Source organism: Carcharodon carcharias, chromosome 19, assembly GCF_017639515.1.
Source record: "Carcharodon carcharias isolate sCarCar2 chromosome 19, sCarCar2.pri, whole genome shotgun sequence".
Taxonomy (NCBI): domain Eukaryota; kingdom Metazoa; phylum Chordata; class Chondrichthyes; order Lamniformes; family Lamnidae; genus Carcharodon; species Carcharodon carcharias.
The window spans coordinates 105,997,820-106,022,576 of record NC_054485.1 but is presented as its reverse complement, the minus strand read 5'-3'; the positions used below and the strand labels follow the sequence as shown (position 1 = coordinate 106,022,576).

Sequence of the window (24,757 nt, the reverse complement as noted above, 5' to 3'; positions counted from 1 at the left end):
AGGTAGGTCTTGTGGATTTATTAGTTATTTAACGTGTAATTTATAGTTTATATTGGCCACAATTTGCTAGTTAATTAATATTTCATTTATGTTGATTTTGATCTGATTGTTCAAGTAAAGTACAGAAATAAAATCTTGCCCTTTGGTTTTCTTGTTGTTTATTCAGTAACTTAGTTTTTTTTTGGTTTGGGATCATGACAATATCTTTTGTAAAACAGTGGTTTAGAAAAATATCTTTTTTCTCCCAACAGCTACTAGAATAATAGATTAAGGGATTTGTTTCTAATTGTTTAGTTTAAAGTGAATTCTAATGACACAACACTCATTTTTAAGTTTAATAATTAAGAAAAGCTGAAGTAATTTCATCAGATAATAATTCCACAGGTAAATTCACAGTTACTGGACCAAGTCAACCTGTTATAGCCATTGTGGGTGAAGATGCCCTCTTGGATTGTCAGCTTGTACCAGAGAGATTTGTCAGCAACATGGTGGTGCGATGGTTTAAATCAGACTTTGGTTTACCAGTACACGCATACAGAAACGGATAAGATGACACTGTTGCTCAACACAAGGATTACAGAGGAAGGACTGAACTGTTTAAGGATGAAGTGACCAAAGGAAATGTTTCTCTTCGAATAAAGAACACAAGGGTGTTTGATGAGGGGAAATACCTATGCACAGTTGATGATAAAACAGATATTGAAGAAACTGAGATAGAGCTGAAAGTTGGAGGTTAGTGAATGCATCTACTTACAAATTATAGCATGTTTTTAAGCTAATTTTTTAGTCAAAGTTCAATTGCTTCTTTTAAAAAAATCTTCTCTTTGTTACAATATTGGTGCACTGGTACATTTCATAAAGAAAATACTCCTGTAAGTAGAAAAGCTGCCAGTTCCACTATTCCTGTAGCAGGGGAGAGTGTGCCTGCATGAAGCAGGTATGTTTACTACCCTATAATAGGGTTGGTTGAATGCTGTAGCAAAATGGGTGAGTTTGAAATGGTCTTTGGCCAAATCACCACAAGACTTCCTGTCCCTCACTTTAAGTACAGCCAGCCTATCTAATACCTCTTTATCAATTTTTAGCCCATCCAATCTCTGAACTATCTCCTCTCTCACTATGACTTCAGCAGCATCTTGTTCTTTGGTAAAGACTGATACAAAATACTCATTTAGTACCTCAGCTATGACCTCTGCCACCATTTGTAAATCCCCTTTTGATCCCTAATCAACCCAGCTCTTCCTCTTATTACCTTTGTACAATTTATATGCCGCTAGAGGACATTTGGATTGCCTTTTATGTTAGTTGCGAGATTGTTCAATAACCAATGTTGGGGAGGTGGTGGCATAGCAGTATTGTTACTGGACTTGTAATTCCCCATACCCAGGGTAATGCTCTGGAGACCCATGTTCAGATCCTGCCATGGTACATAGTGGAATTTGAATTTTTTTTTAAAAATCTTGAATTAACAGTCTAATGATGACCATGAAATCATTGTCAATTGTTATAAAAGCCCATGTGGTTCACTGATGTCCTTTGGGGAAGAAATCAGCCATCCTTATCTGGTTTGGCCTACAGCAATGTGGTTGACTCTTAAATGCCCTAGGAAATGGCCCAGCAAGCCACTCAGTTCAAGGGCAATTTGGGATGGGCCAGTGAAGCCCACATCCTGGGAATGAATAAAAAATGTATATTTATTTTGAGATGAAATTTAGTTCATGTTCTAGGAGTCATTTCACAAGAACATTCTGATTATATTATCACTCAATTATATATTAATATCTCTCATGAGTTAAATATTGCTGACCATGGGTTCCAGCCCCTGTGTATATATGATGGGAGGGCCTTAGACTGCAGTCTCTCCTCAGCGAGACTTTGCAGTCTTTGATTCAAGCTGACAGTATGTAGTCCTGGGCCTCAGAATGTGCCAGTCTACAACACACAGTCGTGGACAGCTCTTTGCACTGAAAGATCAATAAGTTTGGACAGGTAAAAATCCATCAGCTTGTTGATGGTCCTTCAGAAATAGATGATACTTATCTCAGTGTGCTTTTGGAGTTCAGGGAGTTATATACTTCTTTATACTCTTTTGCTGAACTTCGAAATGATTCAAAGTTATCACTTTGACCCTATTGGTGACAGCGGTTATATTTTATTCAGCATATATAAGACCTGATATGTGCTAATGTCTGAGTAGTGTCAAAGCACAACAAAATTACCATTTCACTCTGAGTAGAAGTGCCATTTCCACATAAATTCTCCCTGGTCTGTCCCAGCTGCCATGGCACCAGTCCATGCAATATAAAACCTTTACAAGTCCCTGTGCTCAGGGAATCTCTTCTTATAAATCCTTGACATAATAAAGTCTACGGAGACTGATTTAACCCAATCAATGCCTAGGGATCATTTGAATGGACTAATTATAAAACCTGTCATTGAAGCATTTGTGCCCACCCAAGCCACATTTCAGCGATTGGCTTCCCATGCTCTGTTCCTGGTACAGGGAGCCAACATTCCAATGCCAGAGTGAAAAACATGGTGGCCTTGGAATCCAGGTGTCTTGTCTGGGTTTCAAGGTGCTACTGTTTCTCTCTGCCCTCTGGAAGTTGTTTATCTCTTTATTCCCACATAGCAAGTTGTCTGTTTTCAGTTTGCTAGGTTCCTGCTGATGTCTGCCTTTTGTTGATTTGGTCACTAACAGCCCAAACCTCAATTCCCCACCAAGCCACCTTTCAACTGCTTTTACCCAGGGTGTATTACAAATAGTACAAAAATGCTCATTGTAGCAATGAAATGAAAGAAGCATACAACAAGTCGTGCTTAGTTAGTTCTCGCTAATTAGCAAGAAAACCCAATGTAGGGATTTTGCAGGATTTTACACTGAGAGTAGTGGAACAGTGTTAATTAATTAATTAACATCAAGTCCTGTGTTATGGAGTTGCTTGGGATGAACCTTAACAAAAATAGCTATATTCTTTCCAAACCTTCTTTTCAAAGGCATGTTCCTTTAAGGCACTCATTAAAACAAAACACTTTGACCAATTGACCAAGCTTTTGGTCATCTGACATAATATCTCCTTATGGTGGCTCAGTGTTATAGTTTGTTTTATGAAGCTTCTTACTTTAAAGGCTAAATCCAATTCAATCCTCGAGCCATGGTATTGGATAGGAGTCTCTACCATCTTAGTCTTTTGATAAAAATAAAGAGGGACAAACTGGAGTATGAGGGAAAAGAAATATAAATGCAGACAACAAAAGCTTCTACAAATATATAAAAAGGAAGAGAATATATAACGTGAGCATTGGTCCCTTAGAGGGTGAGTCTGGGCAACTAATAATGGGAAACAAGAAAATGGCGGAGACTTTGAACAGATATTTTGTATCTCTCTTCACACAATAAGACACAAAAACATCCTAAGATTAGTAGAACTCCAGGGGGGGAAGGAAGGGAGGAACTTAAAACTATCACGTTCACTACAGGGAAAAAGTACCAAGAAAACTATTGGGACTAAAGGCTGATAAATTCCCTAGACCTGATTGCTGGCATTCTAGGGTCTCAAAAGCTGGGGCTGCAATGATAGTGGATGTATTGGTGTGATGTACCAAATTCTCTTGATTGTGGAAAGGTTCCAAGGGATTCGAAAACTGCAAATATTACACGCCTATTCAAGAAAGGAAGGGCACAGAAATCAGGAAATCATAGGCCAGTGAGCCTAACGTGTCATTGGGAAAATGCTGGAACCCATTATAAAAGAAATAGTAGCAGGACATTTGGAAAATCATAGTACAATCATGTAGAGTCAACATGGCTTTGTGAAAGAGAAATCGTATTTGACAAATTTATTACGGTTCTTTGAGGATGTAACAAACAGGATGGATAAAGGGGAACCAGTAGATGTAGGGCATTTGGATTTCCAAAGGGCATTCAATGAGGTTCCACTTAAAAAGACACAAACTGTCTGGAAAGGACATAAGTAGGTTAAGTGAGTAAAAATTGCCAGATGGAATATAGGGCAGAATTCTTGCCTCAATGGGTGGGCAGGCCCCACTGGAATGGGGCCCGCCGCCATTTTGATTGGGCGGGCTAATTAAGGCTAAGCGCTTCCTCCACACGAGATGAGACATGTTAATAATAAACACATAAAATTTACTAAATTTTTAAAATACGGACATGAAACCTCATCCCGCCTGTGGATGAAGTTTCATTAATAATCTGCAGCCAGCTGGGGCTCCTGGCCTGCCCGCCAGCCTTAAGGTTGGCCGGGCAGGGTGTTTAATAATGTTAATTAGCCTGTCAATAGCCTTAATTGGCCATTGACGGGTCGGCGGGCAGACAGCTGATTTTGCTGTCCGCTCGCCTTCGTGAATAGTTAAAGGGACCGGGATGACGTTGGGGGTTCCTCCCGATGTCATCCCCCGTCATTTTCCCCTCAGTGAGTGGGCCCCACTCCCAAATCACCAAGGGGAAAATCCTGGCCATAATGTGGGAAAATGTGAGTTTGTTCACTTTTGTGGGAAGAATAGAAAATCAGAATATTACCCAAATGCGAAGACATTGCAGAATACTGTCGTACAGAGGGATCTAAGATCATAGGATCATAAGTGGAAGCAGGAGTAGCATTTGATAAGATCATGGCTGATCAGATTGTTGCCTTAACTCCACTTTCCAGAGAAGAAATTCCTCATCTTTGTCATAAAAGGGAGCATCCTTATTTTTAAACTATTCCCCCAGTTCTAGACCATCTAGACCTTCCCCCATATAAGGAAATATCCTTTCAGCATCTACCCCCTCATAATCTTCTATGTTTCAATACGATCACCTCTCATTCCTCATTCCTCATTCTTCTAAACCCCAATGAGTGAAACAGCCACAGCAAAGCTCCTGTTGCAATGATCAGGTTCTTGTTTTGCTGCTGCCCACTGTCCACCCTCTACCCTGTAGCTGTGAGAAGGTCCGTTCCATTAAAATTCTGCCTGTAATTTCTGTTCATCTCCATAAATAATCACACATACCGGAGCACAGGCAAGAGAAGTGACTAGTTTTCTTAAACCTATCTTGTTTTCGATTTTTTGGGGTTTACACGTAACTAGAACATTTGGTTTTGTTTTTTTGCATTTTACTGTAGACATTCTTATCTTTTTATAAAGCACTCAACTTAATTTGTGGGTCAAAATCCTGGAACTCCCTTCCTAACAGCATTGTGGGTGTACCTACACCACATGGACTGCAGCGGTTAAAGAAGGCACCTCACCGCCACTTTCTGAAGGGCAAGTAGGGATGGGCAATAAATGCTGGCCCAGCCAGCAAAGCCCACATCCCATGAATGAATAATTAAAAAAAGAACTGTAAGACAACAAATTGATGACTCATTGATAAGGTCGTTATGCTTAAGAGTTATTTCCCAGGATTACGGATTTGATATGATTACGAAAATTGAAATGATAACAGAAAATGAATAGATTTAACATGTTGAGAAAGGAAGAGAGAAGATTATAATAAAAAACACAACAGCTGCTTTGTTATTTTGCTTCCAGTAAATAACTGTTTCATTGATATCTGGCATCAGAATGCTCAAATATGTTACTTTACCCCCAACAAGTAAATACTTAGCCAATATCTAACTCAATAATGCTATTAACTCTGTTCATACAATCACCCGAAGTGGCCAGCTCTTGTGATTGCAGATTCTTCTCTTGATGATTAGTCAGGCTCTCTCCTTGAGATCTCAATACTTAGATTGTAGTTCTGGTTTCTCACCCCTGCAGTAAAGATCTCTGATGCATTTAATCTTTTATACCTTTTTCCAGGGGATGGATTTGGTTTACTATACTGACAAGCCAAACTATGAAGCTTCTTTGAAAAGCACAGTGCCTAATAATTTTCTACAACCTTTGGTTTAACCATGACTTTAATCCACGCGGAAAGCTATCCACCTTCCTTTCACCTTTCTCCAGAAATTTTCCATTTGTGAAGCCCCCTTCTGTCAATTTTCCAGGAAAAGATGCTTTGCTGGAACACTATATGCTTCATCTTATCTTGATCCAAGGCCTAGCCTTCATAAACTAAAACTCTCTTGTTTCTTGCTGCTCTGTATTAACTGTTGTTTGTCTTGATAGCATTTGTTTCTCTTGGATATAACAGGGGACAATTAAATCTTAGAGCAAGTGGGGAAGGATTGAGAATAACTACAGTCAACGATAAAATTAGTTTCAAAAAGTAAGCTCAAAGGGAGTATAGACAGAAATTTGTCGGAACTTTGGAGAGATACTGAGGGGAAGGAAGAAAAGTTAAGAAAAAATAGAAAGGAAAAATGTGCTGTGGAACAGATAGAAGGGGAAAGAAAAGACTATAAAGTCCCTTTATACTCCCCCATTCAGTAGATTTTTGTAAACCTTAGAAACTGACCAACATGCTGCAGCAATTCTGCCTCTTGGGATGTGCAAACAACAAAGAAAAGAAATCTACATTATATCCAATCTACACAAAATGTATACGTTCTTTTCTTATTATCTAAGGAAATCATGCAACTTCTTGGAGAACAATGAAGGTCACTGTATGTATATCTAAATATGGAATGCATTTCAAATTGTGTTGGATCCAAAGGTACTAGTTGGAATAAACAAGTACATTGTAAATTATCAAGTTATGGGAAAGAAATCAGGGATGAAACTTGAGTTAATTTAAGGAGTTTTGCAGCAAAAGAAAGATCTTGAGTGGAAGCCTCCAATATGACATAATCACTTGTGCGAGGCCCTGTCAATGGTCTTGCGCCTGGGAAAATTCTGACTCTTGTGCAGAAAGCACTTTTCAATAATGAAATAAAGTCTGGAAAACATAACAGAGGAAGGCAAAGGTGAACGAATTGTCTGAACCTCTCAAACATAGTTTGCCAAGTAGTTTTTGTCTATCATTTCTCAATAACCAAGTACTATTCATGCCTAGTTGCCTTAAGATGGTTGCTGGCCTTCTTCTAGAATCAATGAACATCTTTGTAACTGTTTGGTAAAACTGATTGGCTTGTTTGGCCACTTTTGAGTGCAATTAAAAGTTAACCACATTGGTGCAGGACCAGAGTCACATGTAGGCCAGATCGGGAGGTTAGGTTTCCTTCATGAAAGGAAACTTGTCAAACAATTGTTTTTTTTAATGACATTCCGACCGCTGTTTTGTTTTGCTGTTGCTAACTTTTTAATTTCCAAATAATTTCTTCAAAAAACTGATATGAATTTTAACGTCAAATGAACGGAATTCAAATTTTTGCTGGGATTTGAACACAGACCTATGAACATAGGAATTAGGAGCTGGAATAAGCCACTTGGCCCATTGAGCCTGCTATGCCATTCAACGACGTCATGGCTGAGCTGATTGTAACCTCAGCTCCGCATTCCCAACTACCCTTAATAAGCTTTCACAGCGCCCCCTCCCATCCCTTGCTTAGCAAGAATATATCTACCTCTGCCTTAAAAATATGCAAAGACTCTGCTTCCACCACCTTTTAAGGAAGAGAATTCCAAAGACTCACAGCCCTCTGAGAGAAAATAATTCTCCTCATATCTGTCCTGAATGGGCAATCCCTTAATTTTAAACAGTGACCCCTAGTACTAGATTATCCCACAAGAGGAATTATCTTCTTCACAGCAACCCTGTCAAGACCCCTCAAGATCTTATATGGAACAAAAGGGACAGTAATAATGTGGATACAAAAGTGGCTGAGGGATAGGAAACAGAGTAATGGTTAATAGGTATTTTTTGGGCTGGAAGAAGGTTTGTAGTGGAGTTCTCCAGGGGCCGGGTATGGGACCCTTGCTTTTCCTCAAATATATAAACGATCTAGATCTTGGGTGTGTATGGGACAATTTCAAAGTTTGCAGATGACACCAAACCTGGGAGAACTTGTAAACTGTGAGGAGGACAGTGTAGAACTTCAAAAGGACATTGACGCATTGGTGGAATGGGCAGATATAGGTGGCAGATAAAGTTCAATGCAAAGAAGTGTGAAATGGTACACTTTGGTACAAAGAACATGAAGAGACATTATAAAATAAAGGAGACTATTCTAAAGGGTGTGCAGGAGCAGAGAGTGTTTATGTCCATAAGTCGTTAAAAGGTGGCAAGACAGGTAGAGAGGGCTTGTTTCTAAAGCATACAATATTCTAGACTTCATTTGTAGGGGCATAGAGTGCAAGAGCAGGGAGGTAATGATGAACTTATACAGGACGTAACAAGGACTGGTTTGACCTCAGCTGGAGTATTGTGTACAGTTTTGGGGGCCACACTATAGGAAGGATGTGAACACATTGGAGAGAGCGCAGAAGTGGTTTACAAAAATGGCTCCAGGGACACTTCAGTTATGATGAAAGGTTGGAGAATTTGCGACTGTTTTCCTTGAAGAGGAGAACGCTAAGAGGAGAGTTGAAAGAAGTTTTCAAAATCATGATGGGCCTGGAAAGAGTAGATAGGGAAAAACTGTTGCCACTCGTAAATGGATCAAGAACCAGAGGGCACAGTATTAAAGTGTGTTGCAAAAGGAACAAATGCGAGGTGAGAAAAAACTTTTTCACACAGCGAGTAGTTAGGATTTGGAATGCACTGCCTGGAAGTGTGTTGGAGGCAGGTTCAAGTGAGGCATTCAAGAGGCATTGGATAATTATTTAAATAGAAACAATGCGCAGGGTTACAGGGAAAAGGCAGGAACTTGGCACTGAGTTAAAATGCTCAAAGAGCCGGTGCAGGCATGATGGGCCGAATGACCTCCTTCTACACTGTAACAATTCTGTGATCCAATCAAGTCATCTCTTGCTTTTCTAAACTCCAGTGGATACAAGCCTAGCCTGTCCAACTTTTCCTCTTAAGACAACCCGCCCATTCCAGGTATTAGCCTGGTATACTTTGTCTGACCTGCTTCCAACGCATTTACATCCTTTCTTAAATAAGGTGACCAATACTTTACACAATACTCTAGATGAGGTCTCATCAATGCCCTGTATAACTGAAGCATAACCTCCCTAATTTTGAATTCAATTCTCCTTGCAATAAATTATAACATTCTTTTAACTTTCCTAATGACTTGCTGTGCCGTTTGCAATTCACACACTAGGACCCCTAGATCCCTCTACATCTCAAAGCTCTTCAATTCCTCACTATTTAGATAATATGCTTCTTTTTTTTCCTGCCAAAATGGATAATTTCCCACTTTCCCACATTATACTCCAATTTCGAGGTCTTTGGCCACTCACTTAACCTATCTATATCCCTTTGTAGCCTCCTTGTGTCCTCTTCACATCTTACTATCCTACCTATCTTTGCGTCATTGGAAAATTTAGCAACCATACCTTCAGTCCTTTCATCCAAGTCATTGATATAAATTGTAAAAAGTTGAGGCCCCAGCACTGATCCCTATGGCACACCACTTATTACATCTTGCCAACCAGAAAAAGACCTATTTATGCCTACTCTCTGTTTCCTGTTAGCTAGCCAATCTTCTTTCCACGCCAATATGTTACGCCCTCCATCATGAGCTTTTACTTTTTACAATAACTTTTGAAATGGCAGTTTATCACATGCCGTCTGGAAATCTAAATACAGCACATCCACTGGTTCCCCTTTATTTACAGCATGTTACTTCTTCAAAGAACTCCAATAAATTGGTTAAACATGATTTCCCTTTCGCAATACCATGTTGACACTGCCTGATTACCCTGAATTTTTCCAAGTGCCCTGCTATAGCACTTTAATAATAGCTTCCAACATTTTCCCTATGACAGCCAACTGACCTAGTTTCCTGATTTTTGTCTCCCTCCCTTTTGAATAAAGGAGTTACATTTGTTCTTATTCAATTGAATGGAACCTTCCCCGAATCTAGGGAATTTTGGAAAATTAAAACCAACACATGAACTATCTCACTGGCCACTTCTTTTAAGACCCTGAGATGAGGTCCATCAAGGGATGATGCTTAGATTTTCTATTGTTGGAGATGGTCATTACCTGGCACTTGTATGGCATGAATGTTATTTGCCACTTGTCAGTCCAAGCTTAGATATTGTCCAGGTCTTGCTGCATTTGGACATGGACTGCTTCAGTATCTGAGGAGTCGCGAATGGTGCTGAACATTGGGCAATCATCAGCGAACATCCGCATTTCTGACCTTATGATGGAAGGCAGGACATTGATGAAGCAATTGAAGATGCTTGGGCCTGGGACACTACCCTGACGAACTCTTGCAGTAATGTCTTGGAACTGAGATGATTGACCTCCAGCAATCATAACCATCTTCATTTGTGCTAGTTTTGACTCCAACCAGCGGAGAACTTTCCCTGGATTCCCATTGACCCAAGTTTTGCTAGGGCTCGTTGATGCCACATTTGGTCAAATGCTACCCTGATATCAAGGGCAATCGCTCTCACCTCACCTCGCATCTGGAGTTCAGCTCTTTTGTCCATGTTTGGACCAAGGCTGTAATGAGGTCAGGAGCTGAGTGGCCCTGATGGAACAGAGACTGAGCATTAGTGAACAGGCTATTGCTAAGCAAGTGCCACTTGATAACACTGTTGATGACCCCTTCCATCACTTTACTGATGATGGAGAGTAGACTGATAGGACGGTAATTGGCTGGGTTGGATTTGTCTTGTTGTTTGTGTACAGGCCATTTTCCAGATTGCTAGGTAGATGCCCCAGTATTGTAGCTGTACTGGAACAGCTTTGTTAGGGGGCAGAAAGTTCCACAGCACAAATCTTTAACACTATTGCCGGAATATTGTCACGTCCCATAGCCTTTGCAGTGTTCAGTGCCTTTGGCCATTTCTTGATTTCACGTGGAGTGAATCAAATTGGCTAAAGACTGACATCGGTGATGCTGGGGACCTCTGGAGGAGGCCGAGTTGGATCATCCACTCGGCACTTCTGGCTGAAGATTGTTGCAAATGCTTCAGCCTTATCTTTTGCGCTAATGTGCTGAGCTCCCTCATCATTTAGGATGAGGACATTTGTGGAAATTCCGCCTCCAGTGAGTTGTTTATTCGTCCACTATCTTTCACGACTGGGTATGGGAGGACTGCAGAGCTTGTATCTGATCCGATTGTTGTGGAATCGCATAGCTCTGTCTATCACTTGCTACTTATGCTGTTTGGCACGGAAGTAGGCCTGTGTTGTCGCTTCACCAACATGGCACCTCATTTTTAGGTATGCCTGGTGCTGCTCCTGTCATGCCCTCTTCATTGAACCAGAGTTGATCCCCTGCCTTGGTGATCATGGTAGAGTGCGGAATATGCCGGGCCATGAGGTTACAGATTGTGGTTGAGTAGAATTCTTCTGCTGCTGATGGCCCACAGCGCCTCATAGTTGCCCAATCTTGAGTTGCTAGATCTGTTCAAACTCTATCCCATTTAGCAAGGTAATAGTGCCACACAACATGATGGAGGGTATCTTCAATGTGAAGACGGGTTGTCGTCTCCACAAGGACTGTGTGGTTGTCACTCCTAGCAATACTGTCATGGACAGATGTATCTACAGCATGCAGGTTGGTGAGGATGAGGTCATGTATGGTTTTCTCTCTTGTTGGTACCCTCAGCACCTGCTACAGACCCAGTTTAGCAGCTATTCCCTTTAGGGCTCAGCCAGATCGGTCTATAGTTACTATCTTTAAATTTCTCTTTACTATCTGTCTTTATATTTCTGGCTAGCTTTCTCTCTTGCTCTAAATTTTCCTTCCTTATCAATCTTTTGGTCATTCTTTGCTGTGTTTTGTATTCTATCCCATCTCTGACCTGCCACCCTATCGTTGTGCAATGACATGCTTTTTCTTTAAGTCTGATACTACCTTTAATTTTTTTTAGTTCACCACGGATGGTGGGTCCTCTCCTTGGAATTTTTCTCTCACGCTGGAATGTATCTATTCTGCGTATTATAAAATATCCCTTTAAATGTCCGCCATTGTATCTCTATTAACCTATCTCTTCACTTAATTTGCCAGTTCACTTTAACTTTCTATGCTTTCATGCCTTCATAATTGCCCTCATTTAAGTTTAAAATACTAGCCTTGGAAGCACTGTCCCTCAAGCTGAATGTAAAATTCAATCTTATTATGGTCACTGTTACCTAGGAGGCCTTCACTTTGAGTTTATTAATTCATCCTATCTCGTTGCACAAAACCAGGTCTAGTATAGCCTGCCCTCTGGTTGGTGCCAGGGCATGCTGTTCTTAGAAACTATCCTGAAAACATTCAATGCATTCCTCATCTAGGCTACCTTTTGCCAATCTGATTTTTCCAGTCCATATGCAGATTAAAATCCCCCATGATTATTGCTGTACCTGTTTGACAAGCTCCTATTCTTTCTTCCTTAATTCCGTCCTACTGTATAGTTACTTTCAGGGGGCCTTGCCGTTATCATTTCTTATCTCTACCCAACCGTTTCTACAGCCTGGTTTCCTGAACTTAGGTCATCCCTCTCTAATGTGCTAATACCATCATTAATTAAGAGAGCCACCCCTCCACCTTTTCCAAGTGTCCTGTCCTTCCTAAGTGTCACGTACCCTTCAATATTCAGGTCCCAAGCTATGTCATCCTGCAGCCATGTCTGTGTAATGGCCATGAAATTGTACTTTAGTATTTCTATTTGTGCTCTCAGTTCATCTATTTTGTTTTGAATGTAATGTGCATTCAGATATAGCCTTTAATTTTATCTTTTTATTATCTTTGTAACCTTTAGCCTTATCTGCTGATTTACTCTTAGATTTGCACTCCCTGTAATTTCTGTCCCTTTCTGTCATGGTCTATTTATCATTTCCCACATTAATACTTTTCTCTCTTGTCTTTTCTCTACCCTTTGATTTACCACATCTTCCCAAATTTGATCCCTTAACCCACTATTTAGTTTAAAACCCTCTGCACGTCCCTTGTTATGCTGCTGGCTAGAAGACTGGTCCCAACATGGTTCAGGTGTAGACCATCCCAATGGCACAGCCCCCTCTTTCTCCAGTACTGGTGCCAGTGCACAACAAACTGGAACCCATTTGCCTCATGCCAGTCTTTGAGCCAAGTATTCATCTCTCTAATTTTAGGTACCCTAGGCAAATTTGCATGTGGGTCAGGTAATAATCCAGACATTATTACCTCTTGAGGTTCTGCTTTTCAATTCAGTGCATAGCTCCTCATACTCTATGCAAAAGCACTTTCCTAGTTCTACCTAGGTCGCTGGTATCTACATGGACCACGAGAACTGGATCGTCCCCCTCCCCCAGTGCAAGTTGCTCTCTAGCCCTGAGCAGATATCCCGAACCCTGGCACCGGGCAGGCAACACGGCCATCTGGAATATTGCTCTTTGGTGCAGACAACTGTGTCAATCCCCTTCACAATACTGTCCCCAGCTATCACTACATTCCTTTTGCTCCCCTCACTTGAATTGCTTCCAGTTCTATGGTCAATTTGTTCATCCGCTCTGCAGCCCCCAGCTCTCATCCAGAAAAGCTGAGAGAATCTCAAACCCATTGGACAATTGCAAAGGCTGAGCCTCCTGCACTCTGGGTCCCCATACCCGTCTCACTCTTAGTCACACCCTTTTGTCCCTGACCACTGACCAAATCAGAAGACCCTATCCTAAGTGGTTTGACTGCCTCTTGGTACAAAGCATCCAGGTAACTTTCCCCTTCCCTAATGTTTTGCAGAGCCTGCAGCTCAGCCTCCAGCCCAATGACCCTGAGTTGAAGCTCCTTGAGTTGCAAATACTTACTGCAGACGCATTTGCCCTGGATCACACTGGCATCCAGGAGTTCCCACATACAGCCTTGAGACATCACCTGTCCTGCCATCCTTAATGTGTTTTAATTAATTACAGAATTATATTATTCACTTACTTATTTTCATTTTTTATATATATTTCATTAACTTTGCCACCAGGTCGTATAGTATTTTAAACTTGAGGACTGGAGCAGACCTTAACCACTTACGAGATACTCACCAAGCAGCTAGCTGATTCCCCAGTAGTAGAGTAATAACCAATTCCTACAGGGTGGAAAAGGTAGAACAAGCAAAAGGAAAGGAACACCTCCTTCCCCTCCTTACAGAACTCGCCCACTCACCAAGGCATTCAAACAAGAACAGCTATACACTCAGCTCCAAAGCTGCACTCACTTGCCAACCTTTCACAACATTTAAGTTGAGCCAATTAATTCCCTTATGTACCTTTTAATTCTGTAATTTAATGTTCATGTTTGAATGCCTTAGCTTTCAAAATCCTAATGGGGAGAAGGAGATGAAGGCTCACACAATTGGAAACTTGTCTGCTGCTGCGGAAATAAGGCCTGTGTTACTTTAACCCCCAGACCTCATTAATTTTCTGCCTTTGGAAAACCTATGCCTGTCGACTAGAATCCAGGTAGATCTGGGGAAAGGATTGGGGGTTGGGGGATATTCGGTATGGGAGGCCTAAATTTTCCTTGTGGGGCCTGGAGAGCAAATCGGCACTCTAGGCCCCACAAAGATAATGAAGACCTTTCAAGATCTCTTCACTTGTCTACCCTCTTCAAATAAACTTGGCTTCCCAATTTAAAATTACAGGCTGGGCCCAATAACACTCTAATCCATATGTTTAAAAGAAGCCAGTTTGGGGCAATGGATTAGCCATGCTTTGAGAAGTCTATATAAAAATCGTGGTTGGTGGGATCTGAGTTACTCGAGGACAGGTCAGTAATCTGAGTGGTTTTAACTGCCCATCTGCCTGGTGGAAACTCTTGTCTTTAACTCAGGGGTCATAAGCTTTCGACTCAAGGGCAATTAGGCATGGGCAATAAATACTGGCCTAACCAGCAATGCCCACATCCCATGAACGAATGTTTGAAAATTAGGCAATTTAAGAGAATGATTACTTTGGAATATGTTGCAGGTCATATCATATAATTCACTGCTGATTACTTTGCAGATGATTTCTTCCCGACTGTCTCAGGTTGGCTGGTGTTTTTATCTGTAATCCTCTGTCTTCTGATAGTAGCTTTTACTACTGGGATCGTTTGGATTGTGAAACAACTTAGAAACATCAAAGGTACGGTCTCAATTCAGTGGTGCCAATGGTAAATACGGATTCAACAAAAATGTGGAAACTGAACTAGGTTTTTTTCTATTATACATGTGTGTCCTTGTAAATGTAATAATTCAGCCATTATAATTTTGGCCTGGATGGGAGGAGAAGGGGCTGTTCTAATGAAATCAATGGCATATCGAAGAAATCTTTTGTTCAGGGGTCTTCTTGTTTTTAATTTTTCTTATGTGTAAAAAAAAAAATTGTGTTTCATTTTATTCTTCCACCTTTCACCCAGTCGTCCCTAGAACTAAATCCATTACACAGTATCACACCATTTTTGATTGACAAAGGGTCTAGGGGTAGACAGAAACGTGGAGTTGAGGCAGTGAGATCGGCTTTGATCTTATCAAATGGTGTAGCAGGCTCCAGGGACTGAATGGCCTACTCCTGTTCCTAATTTGTATGTTCATATGGACCACATGAATTGTAAGTTTCTGGCTAAATCCAGACTAACCCATTCATGACTAACCACAGACCGCTCTGGGTACAGGTGAGTTGAAACAAGCCCAAAAGATTTATTAAGATACTTCACGTTAAGTACCAAGTGCTTAACAAAGGCAGAGATATACAGTCAGTTCAGTTGAACATCGGTCTGCAGGGCTCTGATGGATAGTGGTACGTGTGTCTTCACTGTTGACTGATGATCTCTGATTTCTCTTCAGTTGGTGTACACTGATGCCTTGAAGCATCTCACTTTTATCCTTTTCAGGGTGCTCAAGCCATTGATTAGATCTGGGTTACATCATTGTTCCGCCTTGATCATATGATGGCTCACTGATCTAACCTGATTAAATTATAGTTATATTAATCAAACTAACCTGATTGAACTGGTCTAATGTTACAATCTCTTTATATTTTATCCCACAGACACTCACAGGCTTTCCTGTTTTTCTTAGCACTTCTTGCAAAAGATGCCAGAGGTCACAATTCTGCATAGAATTTCAATGCATTTCCAAATTCTAAACTTTTTACAAGATATGTAACCACATTTGCTTTTCCAAGGCATCGATACATATACTTAGACCATTAATTCTTTTCTCAACATATTGCCTTGTTTATAACATGTGTTGAGGTTTAAGGAACCACTGTACTATGTAATTAGTATTTCAGCAGAAGGGCAGACCATGTTTAAGTTTGCCAAAGTTTGTTTAATTACTTCTGCCCTTATTACAACTTGCTTAACCACATTATTTAACAACCACAATTGGTTTCACTACATCATTTAACAATTACATCATGACATTTTGCAGACAAGATGAACAGTCATACTTTGCCTGCTGAATTAACAATCAGTTTGTAACATTATTAAAGTTCACCTAAATGTAGAGAATTTATGTCTATCATTTAAACAGCTAAAGTTGAAAGAACATGATGCATGGTGCTCTGGAGGAAGTGCTAGTGATGACTTTTTCAAATGGGAATAAATCCCATTTATTCATGTTAGTAGTAAGTGAAAGATTGTCTAATTGAATGTCTCATTTTTAATATTAACTGAAACTTATGTTGATTGGATTTTTTCAGAACTCCAACATGACAAGACTATTAAACAATTCGGTAAGAGTTTAACATTGAAATATTCATAATACAGCAGAAGGCTTGGGTGTTTAGATATGCAGATGGCACAGCTATACTTCTAAATAATGGCTATTAAACTGACTGTGTAGTATTATTTTGTGCCTAATTCCCCAACCGAGCAGTACCTTTGCATACTTTTCCAGTGTTTGATATAAATATATTGCTACAAAAAACAGCTTACAAAAAACTTTTAAAAATAGATGAATAACTTCTAGTGAGCTAAAATACTCCAATATATACCTCTTGCATATTAGGACGTTAATACTGACAGTTACCACTATGCACCTCATTTATATATTCAACTGCTGTACCAGTGTGACAGCTCCATTTCCCACACAACTAATCTTTTTGACCATTTTGATTTGCATTGATAATATAATGGGCACATACTACTGTACAACCATATCCATTAGAAACAATATTGACTTGCGGAAGCTAATTTCATATAGCAGGAAGAGAATCTCTAACCTTACGGTGTGATACATCCTCACTCATCCATCACCATCAAGAGGGGTAACAATAAAAAGCTAGTCTTAGTAATAATGACCAGATTGTTGTAAAAACCTGTCTGGTTCACTAATGTGCATCAGGTAAATCTCTGGTCTTTGCCAAAAAGGTAGTTGATTCTTAAATTCCTTCTCCAATGGCCGAGTAAGGGACTCATTTTTTTTTAATATTCACGAATGGGATGTGGGCTTTGCTGGCTAGGCCAGCGTTTATTGGCCATCCCTAATTGCCTTTGAGAAGGTCTTGATGAGCTACCTTCATGAACCACTGCAGTTGCTGTGGTGTAAGTACACCCATAGTGCTGTTAAGGAGGGAGTTCTAGGATTTTGACCCTGCAACAGTAAAGGAATGGCAATATATTTCCAAGTCAGGATGGTGAGTGGCTTGGAGGGAAACTTCCCATGAATCTGCTGCCCTTAGCCTTTCAGATGGTAGTGGTCATGGATTTGGAAGCTGCTGCCAATGGAGCCTTGGTGAGTTTCTGCAGTGCATCTTATAGATGGTACACATTGCTGCCACTGTTTGTTGGTGGTGGAGGGAGTGAATGTTTGTGGAAGGGAAAATCAAACGGGCTGCTTTGTCCTAGGTGGTATCAAGCTTCTTGAGTGTTGTGGGAGCTGCACTCACCCAGGCAAGTGAAGAGTATCCCATCACACTCCTGACTTGTGCCTTGTAGATAGTGGACAGACTTTGTGGAGTCAGGAGGTGAGTTACTCGCTGCAGGATTCCTAGCCTCTACCTGCTTTTGTAGCTGCAGTATTTATATGGCTAGTCCAGTTCCGTTTCTGGTCAATGGTAACATCCAGGATGCTGATAGTGGGGGTTTCAGAGATGTTAATGCCATTGGATGTCAAGGAGCAATGGTTAGATTCTCTATTGTTGGAGATGGTTTCTGCCTGGCACTTTTGTGGCGCAAATGCTACTTGCCACTTGTCAACCCAAGCCAGGGTATTGTCCAGGCCTTGCTGCATTTGGACATGGACTGCTTGTTGTATTAAATGGCCATGGAAAAGACGAATAGGAAAACTGGATGGACCACCTGGCATTGACCTAGACATTAGAAACAACAGAGGCACACCCTGGACAGTCAACCCAGCAAAATCCTCATTAACAGGTTGACTGTCACACTCACCAAAACATACCTTCCAGCAATGTTCCAGCAACCTCCATCATTACTCCCGCATATATCCTGTCCCTATGTCAGGCCAGGTCCAGCACAGGTGGTGACAGAGTGATTTATATTTGGGAGGGACTAGCCATGGGACAACATTGACTCCAGAATGCATGAAGTCTCATTGCATCAGAGCAAACACGAGCAAGATTTCCACTTACTACCGTCCCTCATTAATGAATCACTGATGAATCAGTGCTCCTCATATTGAACATTACTTGTTAAAAACACTGAGGCTAGCAAAGGCACAGAATGCATACTGGATGAGGGACTTCAATGTCCATCACCAATTGAGGCTCAGTGGCACAAATACTGACCGAGCTGGCCAAGTCCTAAAGGACAAAAACAGAAAATGCTGGAAGTATTCAGCAGGTCTGAGAAGACCTATGGAGAGAGAAACAGAGCTAATATTTTGAGTCAAATATGACTTCTTCAAAACTGAATATATCCTGAAGAACATATCGACCAGACTGGGTCTGTGGCAGATGGTGAGAGAACCAACACAACAGGAAAATCAACATGACCGTGTCTTCAATAATCTACTTGTCACAGATGCATCTGTATGTGATAGTATTGGTAGAAGTGACCATAATGCAGATCTTATAGAATCAAAATCCTACTTTCATACTGGGAAGATGTTGTGTGACACTAACACGTGCTAAATGGGATCAATTTAGAACAGATCTAGCAGCTCAAATATTGGCTTTGATGAGGTGCTGTGGGCCATGAGCTGCAGCAGAATTGTATACAGCCACAATGTGTAACATTGTCAGGCATATTCCTCATTTTATCATTACCATCAAGCAAGGGATCAATCTTGGTTCAGAAAAGAGTAGGAGAGCATGCCAGGAGCAGCACTAGGCATATCTAAAAATTAGGTGGCAACCTAGTGAAGCTACAACACAGGACCACTTGCATGCTAAACAGAGGAAGCAGCATGCTACTGACAGAACTAAGCTATCTCACAACCAACAGATTAAATCAAAGCTCTGTAGATAAACAACTAACTGGAGGAGGAGTCTCCACAAATATTCCCATCCTCAATGATGGAGGGGAGCCCAACACATCTGTGCAAAAGGCAAGACAAGCATTTTCAATAAATTTTAGCCATAAGTGCCAAGAGGACGATCCATCCCGGCCTCCTGCTGAGGTCCCCAGCATCCCGTTTAGCACATGACGCCAGTCTTCGGCTAATTCGATTCACTTCACGTGATATCAAGAAATGGCTGAAGGCACTGGATACTGAAAAGGCTATGGACCCTGAAAACATAACAACAATGGTACTGAACACTTGTGTTCCAGAACTTGCAGCGCCCCTAGCCAAGCAGTTCCAGTACAGCTATAACATTGACATCTACCCAGCAATGTGGAAAATTGCCCAGGTATGTTATCTCTCTAAAAAAACAACAATCTGATCAAGCCAATCATCACCCCTCAGTCTACTCTTAATCATCAGCAAAATGATGGAAGGTGTCAACGACAGTGCTTTCAAGTGGCATTTACCCACTCGCCGTTCACTGATGCTCAGTTTAGGTTCCACCAGAGCCACTTGGCTCCTGACCTCATTACAACCTGGGCCAAAACACATACAAAAGAGCTGAAGAGGTGAGGGAAGAATGACTGCCCTTGACCTCAAGACCTCCACCACCTTCTGAGGCAGAGAGTTCCAAAGTCGCACAACGTTCTGAGAGAAAAGAATTCTCTTCATTTCTGTCCTAAAAGGGCGATCCCTAATTTTAAAACACTGCCCCCTAGATCTGGATTCACCCACAAGAGGAAGCATCCTTTCGATATCCACATTGTCAAAGCTGTTCAGATCTTGTACACTTCAATCAAATCACCCCTCACTCTTCTAGACTCCAGTGGAAACAAGCCCAGTCTGTCCAACCTTTCCTCATAAGACAACCCACTCATTCCAGGTATCAATCTAGTAAACCTCCTTTGAACTGCCTCCAATGCATTTACATCCTTCCTTAAATAAGGAGACCAAAACCGCACATAGTTTTTGAGGTGCCGTCTCACCAATGCCCTGCATAACTGAAGCATAACATCCTTATTTTTATGTTCAATCCCTCTTGTAATAAAGGATAGTATTCCATTAGCCTCCTTAATTACTCGCTGTACTCCCATACTAACTTTTTGTGACTCATGCTGGAACACTTAGATCACTCTGCACCTCAGAATTATGCAGCCGTTCTCCATTTAAGTAATACTCTGCTTTTTTTGTTCTTCAAGCCAAAGTGAACAACTTCACATTTTCCCACATTAAACTCCATTTACCAGACATTTGCCCACTCACTCAATCTATCTATATACATTTGCAACCGCTTCATTCCTCTTCACAACATACTTTCCTACCTATCTTTGTGGCATCTGCAAATTTAGCTACCATGTCTTCACTCCCCTCATCTAACACAATGAGGCAAATTGTAAAAGGTTGAGGTCCCAGTACAGACCCCTGTGGGACTCCACTCGTCACATCCTGCAAATCAGAAAAAGACCCATTTATGCATACTCTCTGCTTTCTGCCAACCAACCAATGTTCTACCATCGAGTCCCCTACACCAGGCACTTTTACCTTCCGTAATAATCTTTGACGTGGCACCTTATCAAATGCCTTCTGGAAATCCAAGTACAGGATGTTTACAGGCTCCCCTTTATCCAGTGCTCATGTTACTCCTTCAAAAAACTCCAATAATTTATTTAAACATGATTTTCCTATCACAGAACTATGCTGACTCTTCCCAATTGCCTTGAGCTGTTCTAAGTGCCCAGCAATAACCTCCTTAATGATCAAATCGAATAACTTCCCCACGACAAACATCAAGCTAACTGACATATAGTTTCATGTTTTCTGCCTCCCTCCCTTCTTGAATAGAGGGGTTATATTTTCTACTTTCCAATCTGAAGGATCCATTCCAGAATCTAGCAAATTTTAGAAAATTAACACCAACAGATTGACTACTTCATTAGCCATCACTTTTAAGATCCTAAGATGTAGTCCATCGGGACCCAGAGACTTGCTAGCCCGCAGCTTCAACAATTTTCTCATGACTATTTCCCAAAGTGATTTCAATTTCACTAAGTTCCTTTCTCCAGTTCACCTCTTGATTTGTAGCTATTACTGGAATGTTTTTTTTATCCTCTATAATGAACACAGAAGCAAAATATTTGTTCATTTCTTCCACCATTTCCTTATGATCTACTATTAACTCTCCACTGTCACTCTCTATAGGACCAACGCTCACTTTACTTACTCTTTTCCTTTTTAAGTACCTGTAGAAACTCTTGCTTTCCATTTTTATATTTCTAGCTAGCTCCCTCTCATACTCTAGTTTCTTTCTCCTGATTAGCCTTTTCGTTATTTGCTGCCATTCTTTATATTCTGTTAAATCATCTGCCCTGCCACTCACCTTTGCGGAGCTGTACACTTTTTCCTTAAGTTTGATGCTTTCCTTAACTGCTTTAGTTAACCACGGATACTGGGTCCTCCCCTTAGAATTTTTCTCTCACGTAGGAATGTACTTATTCTGAAAACTCTGAAATATCTCCTTAAATGCCTGCCACTGCTTCTCTATTGATCTATCCTCTAGCTTAGTTTCCCAGTTCACTTCAGCTAGCTCAGCTTTCATCCCCACATAGAGACCCTTATTTAAGTCTAAGATGCTACTCTTAGACCCACTCTTCTCCCTTTCAAACTGGATGTAAAATTCAATCATTTTTTGGTCATTGCTACCTAGGGGTGCCTTTATTCTAAGGTCATTAATTAACCCTGTCATGTTACACAATACCAAATCTAATATAACCTGCTCTCTGGTTGGTTCCAGAACATGCTGCTGTAAGAAACTATCTCAAAAGCATTCTAAGAACTCCTCATCCAGGCTACTATTGCCAATCTGATTTTTCCAGTTTATGCGTCGATTAAAATCACCCATGATTATTACCATCCCTTTATCACAAGCACACAATATTTTCTCTTGAATACTTTGTCCTACACTGGCTACTGTTAGGGGGTCTATAGACCATTCCCACTAATGAATTTTTCCCCCTACTATCTTCCTCACCTCCACCCAAACCAATTCTACATCCTGATCTCCTGAACCAAGTTCATCTTTAACTATTGCACCAATACCCTCTTTGATTAACAGTGCTACCCATCCACCTTTAGCTAGCTTCCTATTCTTCTTGAATGTCATGTACCCCCAATATTAAGGACCCAATCTTTGTCGTTCTGCAGCCACATGTCTGTAATTGCTATCAGATCATATTTGTTGACTTTGGTGTGGGCCATCAATTCATTTACTTTGTTATGAATGCTTCATGCATCCAGATAGAGAGCCTTCAGTTTTGTCTTTTTGTTACCTTTGTAACAGCAAGTCTTGACTGTTGACGTATTCTTAGGTTTTTTTTCTCTCTGTCCTTTCCTTCCATTCTCTGACCCTCATTTTTCATATTACTATTTTGCTCTCCTGCCTTGACTCTACACCTTGAATTACTACCTCTACCCAAGCTTGAACCCTTACCCCTCTTGCAGCTAAACTTGCAGTGGGGGGGAAGGGAAAAAATGACAGGGCCCCTGTGGTCAGTGTTAGTCAGTGAACCTTGATGTCATTTGAATGAATAGCAAGCTGATGTTTTTTGTCTCAGCTCAAATATGAACAAAGAGCACATGAGCAAAACACAACAGGGTTACCCAGGGAAATGTAGCATCTCAGCATATATCCGACGGTAGTGGGTTATTGTTGCTACTTGCTTACAAAGTCAGTTACTGAAACAGGGACAATGTAGAAAGAGAAAACATCTCTGATAGGTTTTATAATTGAGGGTTTTATTAAAAAAATACCTTTAATGACTTCAGGATGTCACAAATTATTTTACAAAGCAGGTGTTTCTGAAGGGCTGTTATTGTTGAATTGTGAGAAATGCAGCAGTTAATTTGTGCACAGCAAGGTCCACAAACAGCAATAATATTAATAAGGAATATTGCAGTGATGTTGGCTGAGGGACAAATGTTCACCGGGACAGCACTCCCTGCTCTTCTTCAAAATCGTGCCATGGGATCTTTTACGTCCACCTGAGAGGTCGGACTGGACTGGGTATAACGTCTTAACTGAAAGCTGGCACCTCCAACTGTGCAGCACTCCCTCAGTACTGCACTTGGAGTGTCAGCCTGGATTATGTGGTCAAGCCTTTGGAAAGTGATCCACAACCTTCTGAGTCAGGTGAGAGAAATACAAGGTTAACATCCAGATACTAAAGTTTCAATGTTCAGACTATTTCAGATACGGAGAATGTGTCAATATTTTAATGTTTGTGACAATCAGATTAATGAATTGTGTTTATAATTTTATTTTTTGTTTTTTAGATCAGTGGAAATCTGTTAGTGATTCAGGTATGAGACGCTTTTTTACCTAAACCACGCAGTATGTTATCTACTGAGCATGTTACAGCATTATTTGTATTCGCCCATGTATCTGCTGCGTTAACAACACTTGTAATCTGATGAAAGATAGAGAGTCATAATTTGCTGTAAGAGAACATTGTTAAAATTCCCATGTGCCCTTCAGCTCAAATATTATTCACCCACAAAATTGTTGAAGGTACTAATGGATAATGGCAAAGCGAGGGAACCAGCATTTGAGACCTGAGTGAACTGTGGAGTAAACAAACAGTCCTTAACCTGTGAGATTTAAGGATTAGGAAATTTACTCAGGAAAGACTGAGAAGGAGGGTAAATCGAAGGAGAGGAATGCAATTTTAATTGTATACAGAAAATAATGGAGAAAAAACATTGGATTAACACAAAGAGAAAAAAAGAGACAGAAAGAACAATAAAAGTCATTTGAAGATTTCACATTTTAAAAATCTCCTTGAAAAGTTGAAGACCTGAAGGAATGAAATTCTTTACTTGTAATAGTTAATTTTCACTGCTAGAAAGGTTGCTGGTAGTCATCAACAGTTTTCACACTGTTTAAAGAATACTTGCACTAATGCAAAGACAAAGCCCTCTGTGACAATTTTAATGGGAAAGTCCAATAGAGAAGGTTAAGGGCAGATTTCGAAGTCTTGAGTAAATAAGAAGAACCTTTCTGCACCAGCATGAAAAGTCATCAAAGGACACATTTAAAATAATCAAAAAAAAACCAGAGGAGAGATGAGACATTTTTTTAACACCATGAGTTATGATCTGGAATATATTGCCTGAAATGATGGTAGAAGCAGATTCAACAGAAATTTTCAAAGGGGAACTGATTATATACTTGAAACAGGGAAATTTGAAAGGCTACAGGGTAAGAGTGGGGGATTGGGACATTGGATAACTCCTTCAAAGAGCCAGCACTGTAATGATAGGCAGAATGGCCTCCTTCTGTGCTCTAACATTTTATTAAATGTTTCTTTCTCACAATCTATATTCTGAAGACATTGAAGAA

The 24,757-nt window shown here is 40.5% G+C and overlaps 1 protein-coding gene across 1 annotated transcript; it reads left to right on the top strand.

Moving 5' to 3' along the window:
• Positions 1–548: 548 nt before the first annotated feature.
• On the top strand, positions 549–24,043 carry LOC121291312 (myelin-oligodendrocyte glycoprotein-like; the record flags this gene model as incomplete). The annotated part of the gene is made up of 4 exons (XM_041212384.1): positions 549–732; positions 14,915–15,034; positions 16,595–16,627; positions 23,692–24,043. Coding segments are annotated over 4 exons (387 nt in total), but the record flags the coding sequence as incomplete, so codon positions are not given.
• Between the last annotated feature and the right edge of the window lie 714 nt (positions 24,044–24,757).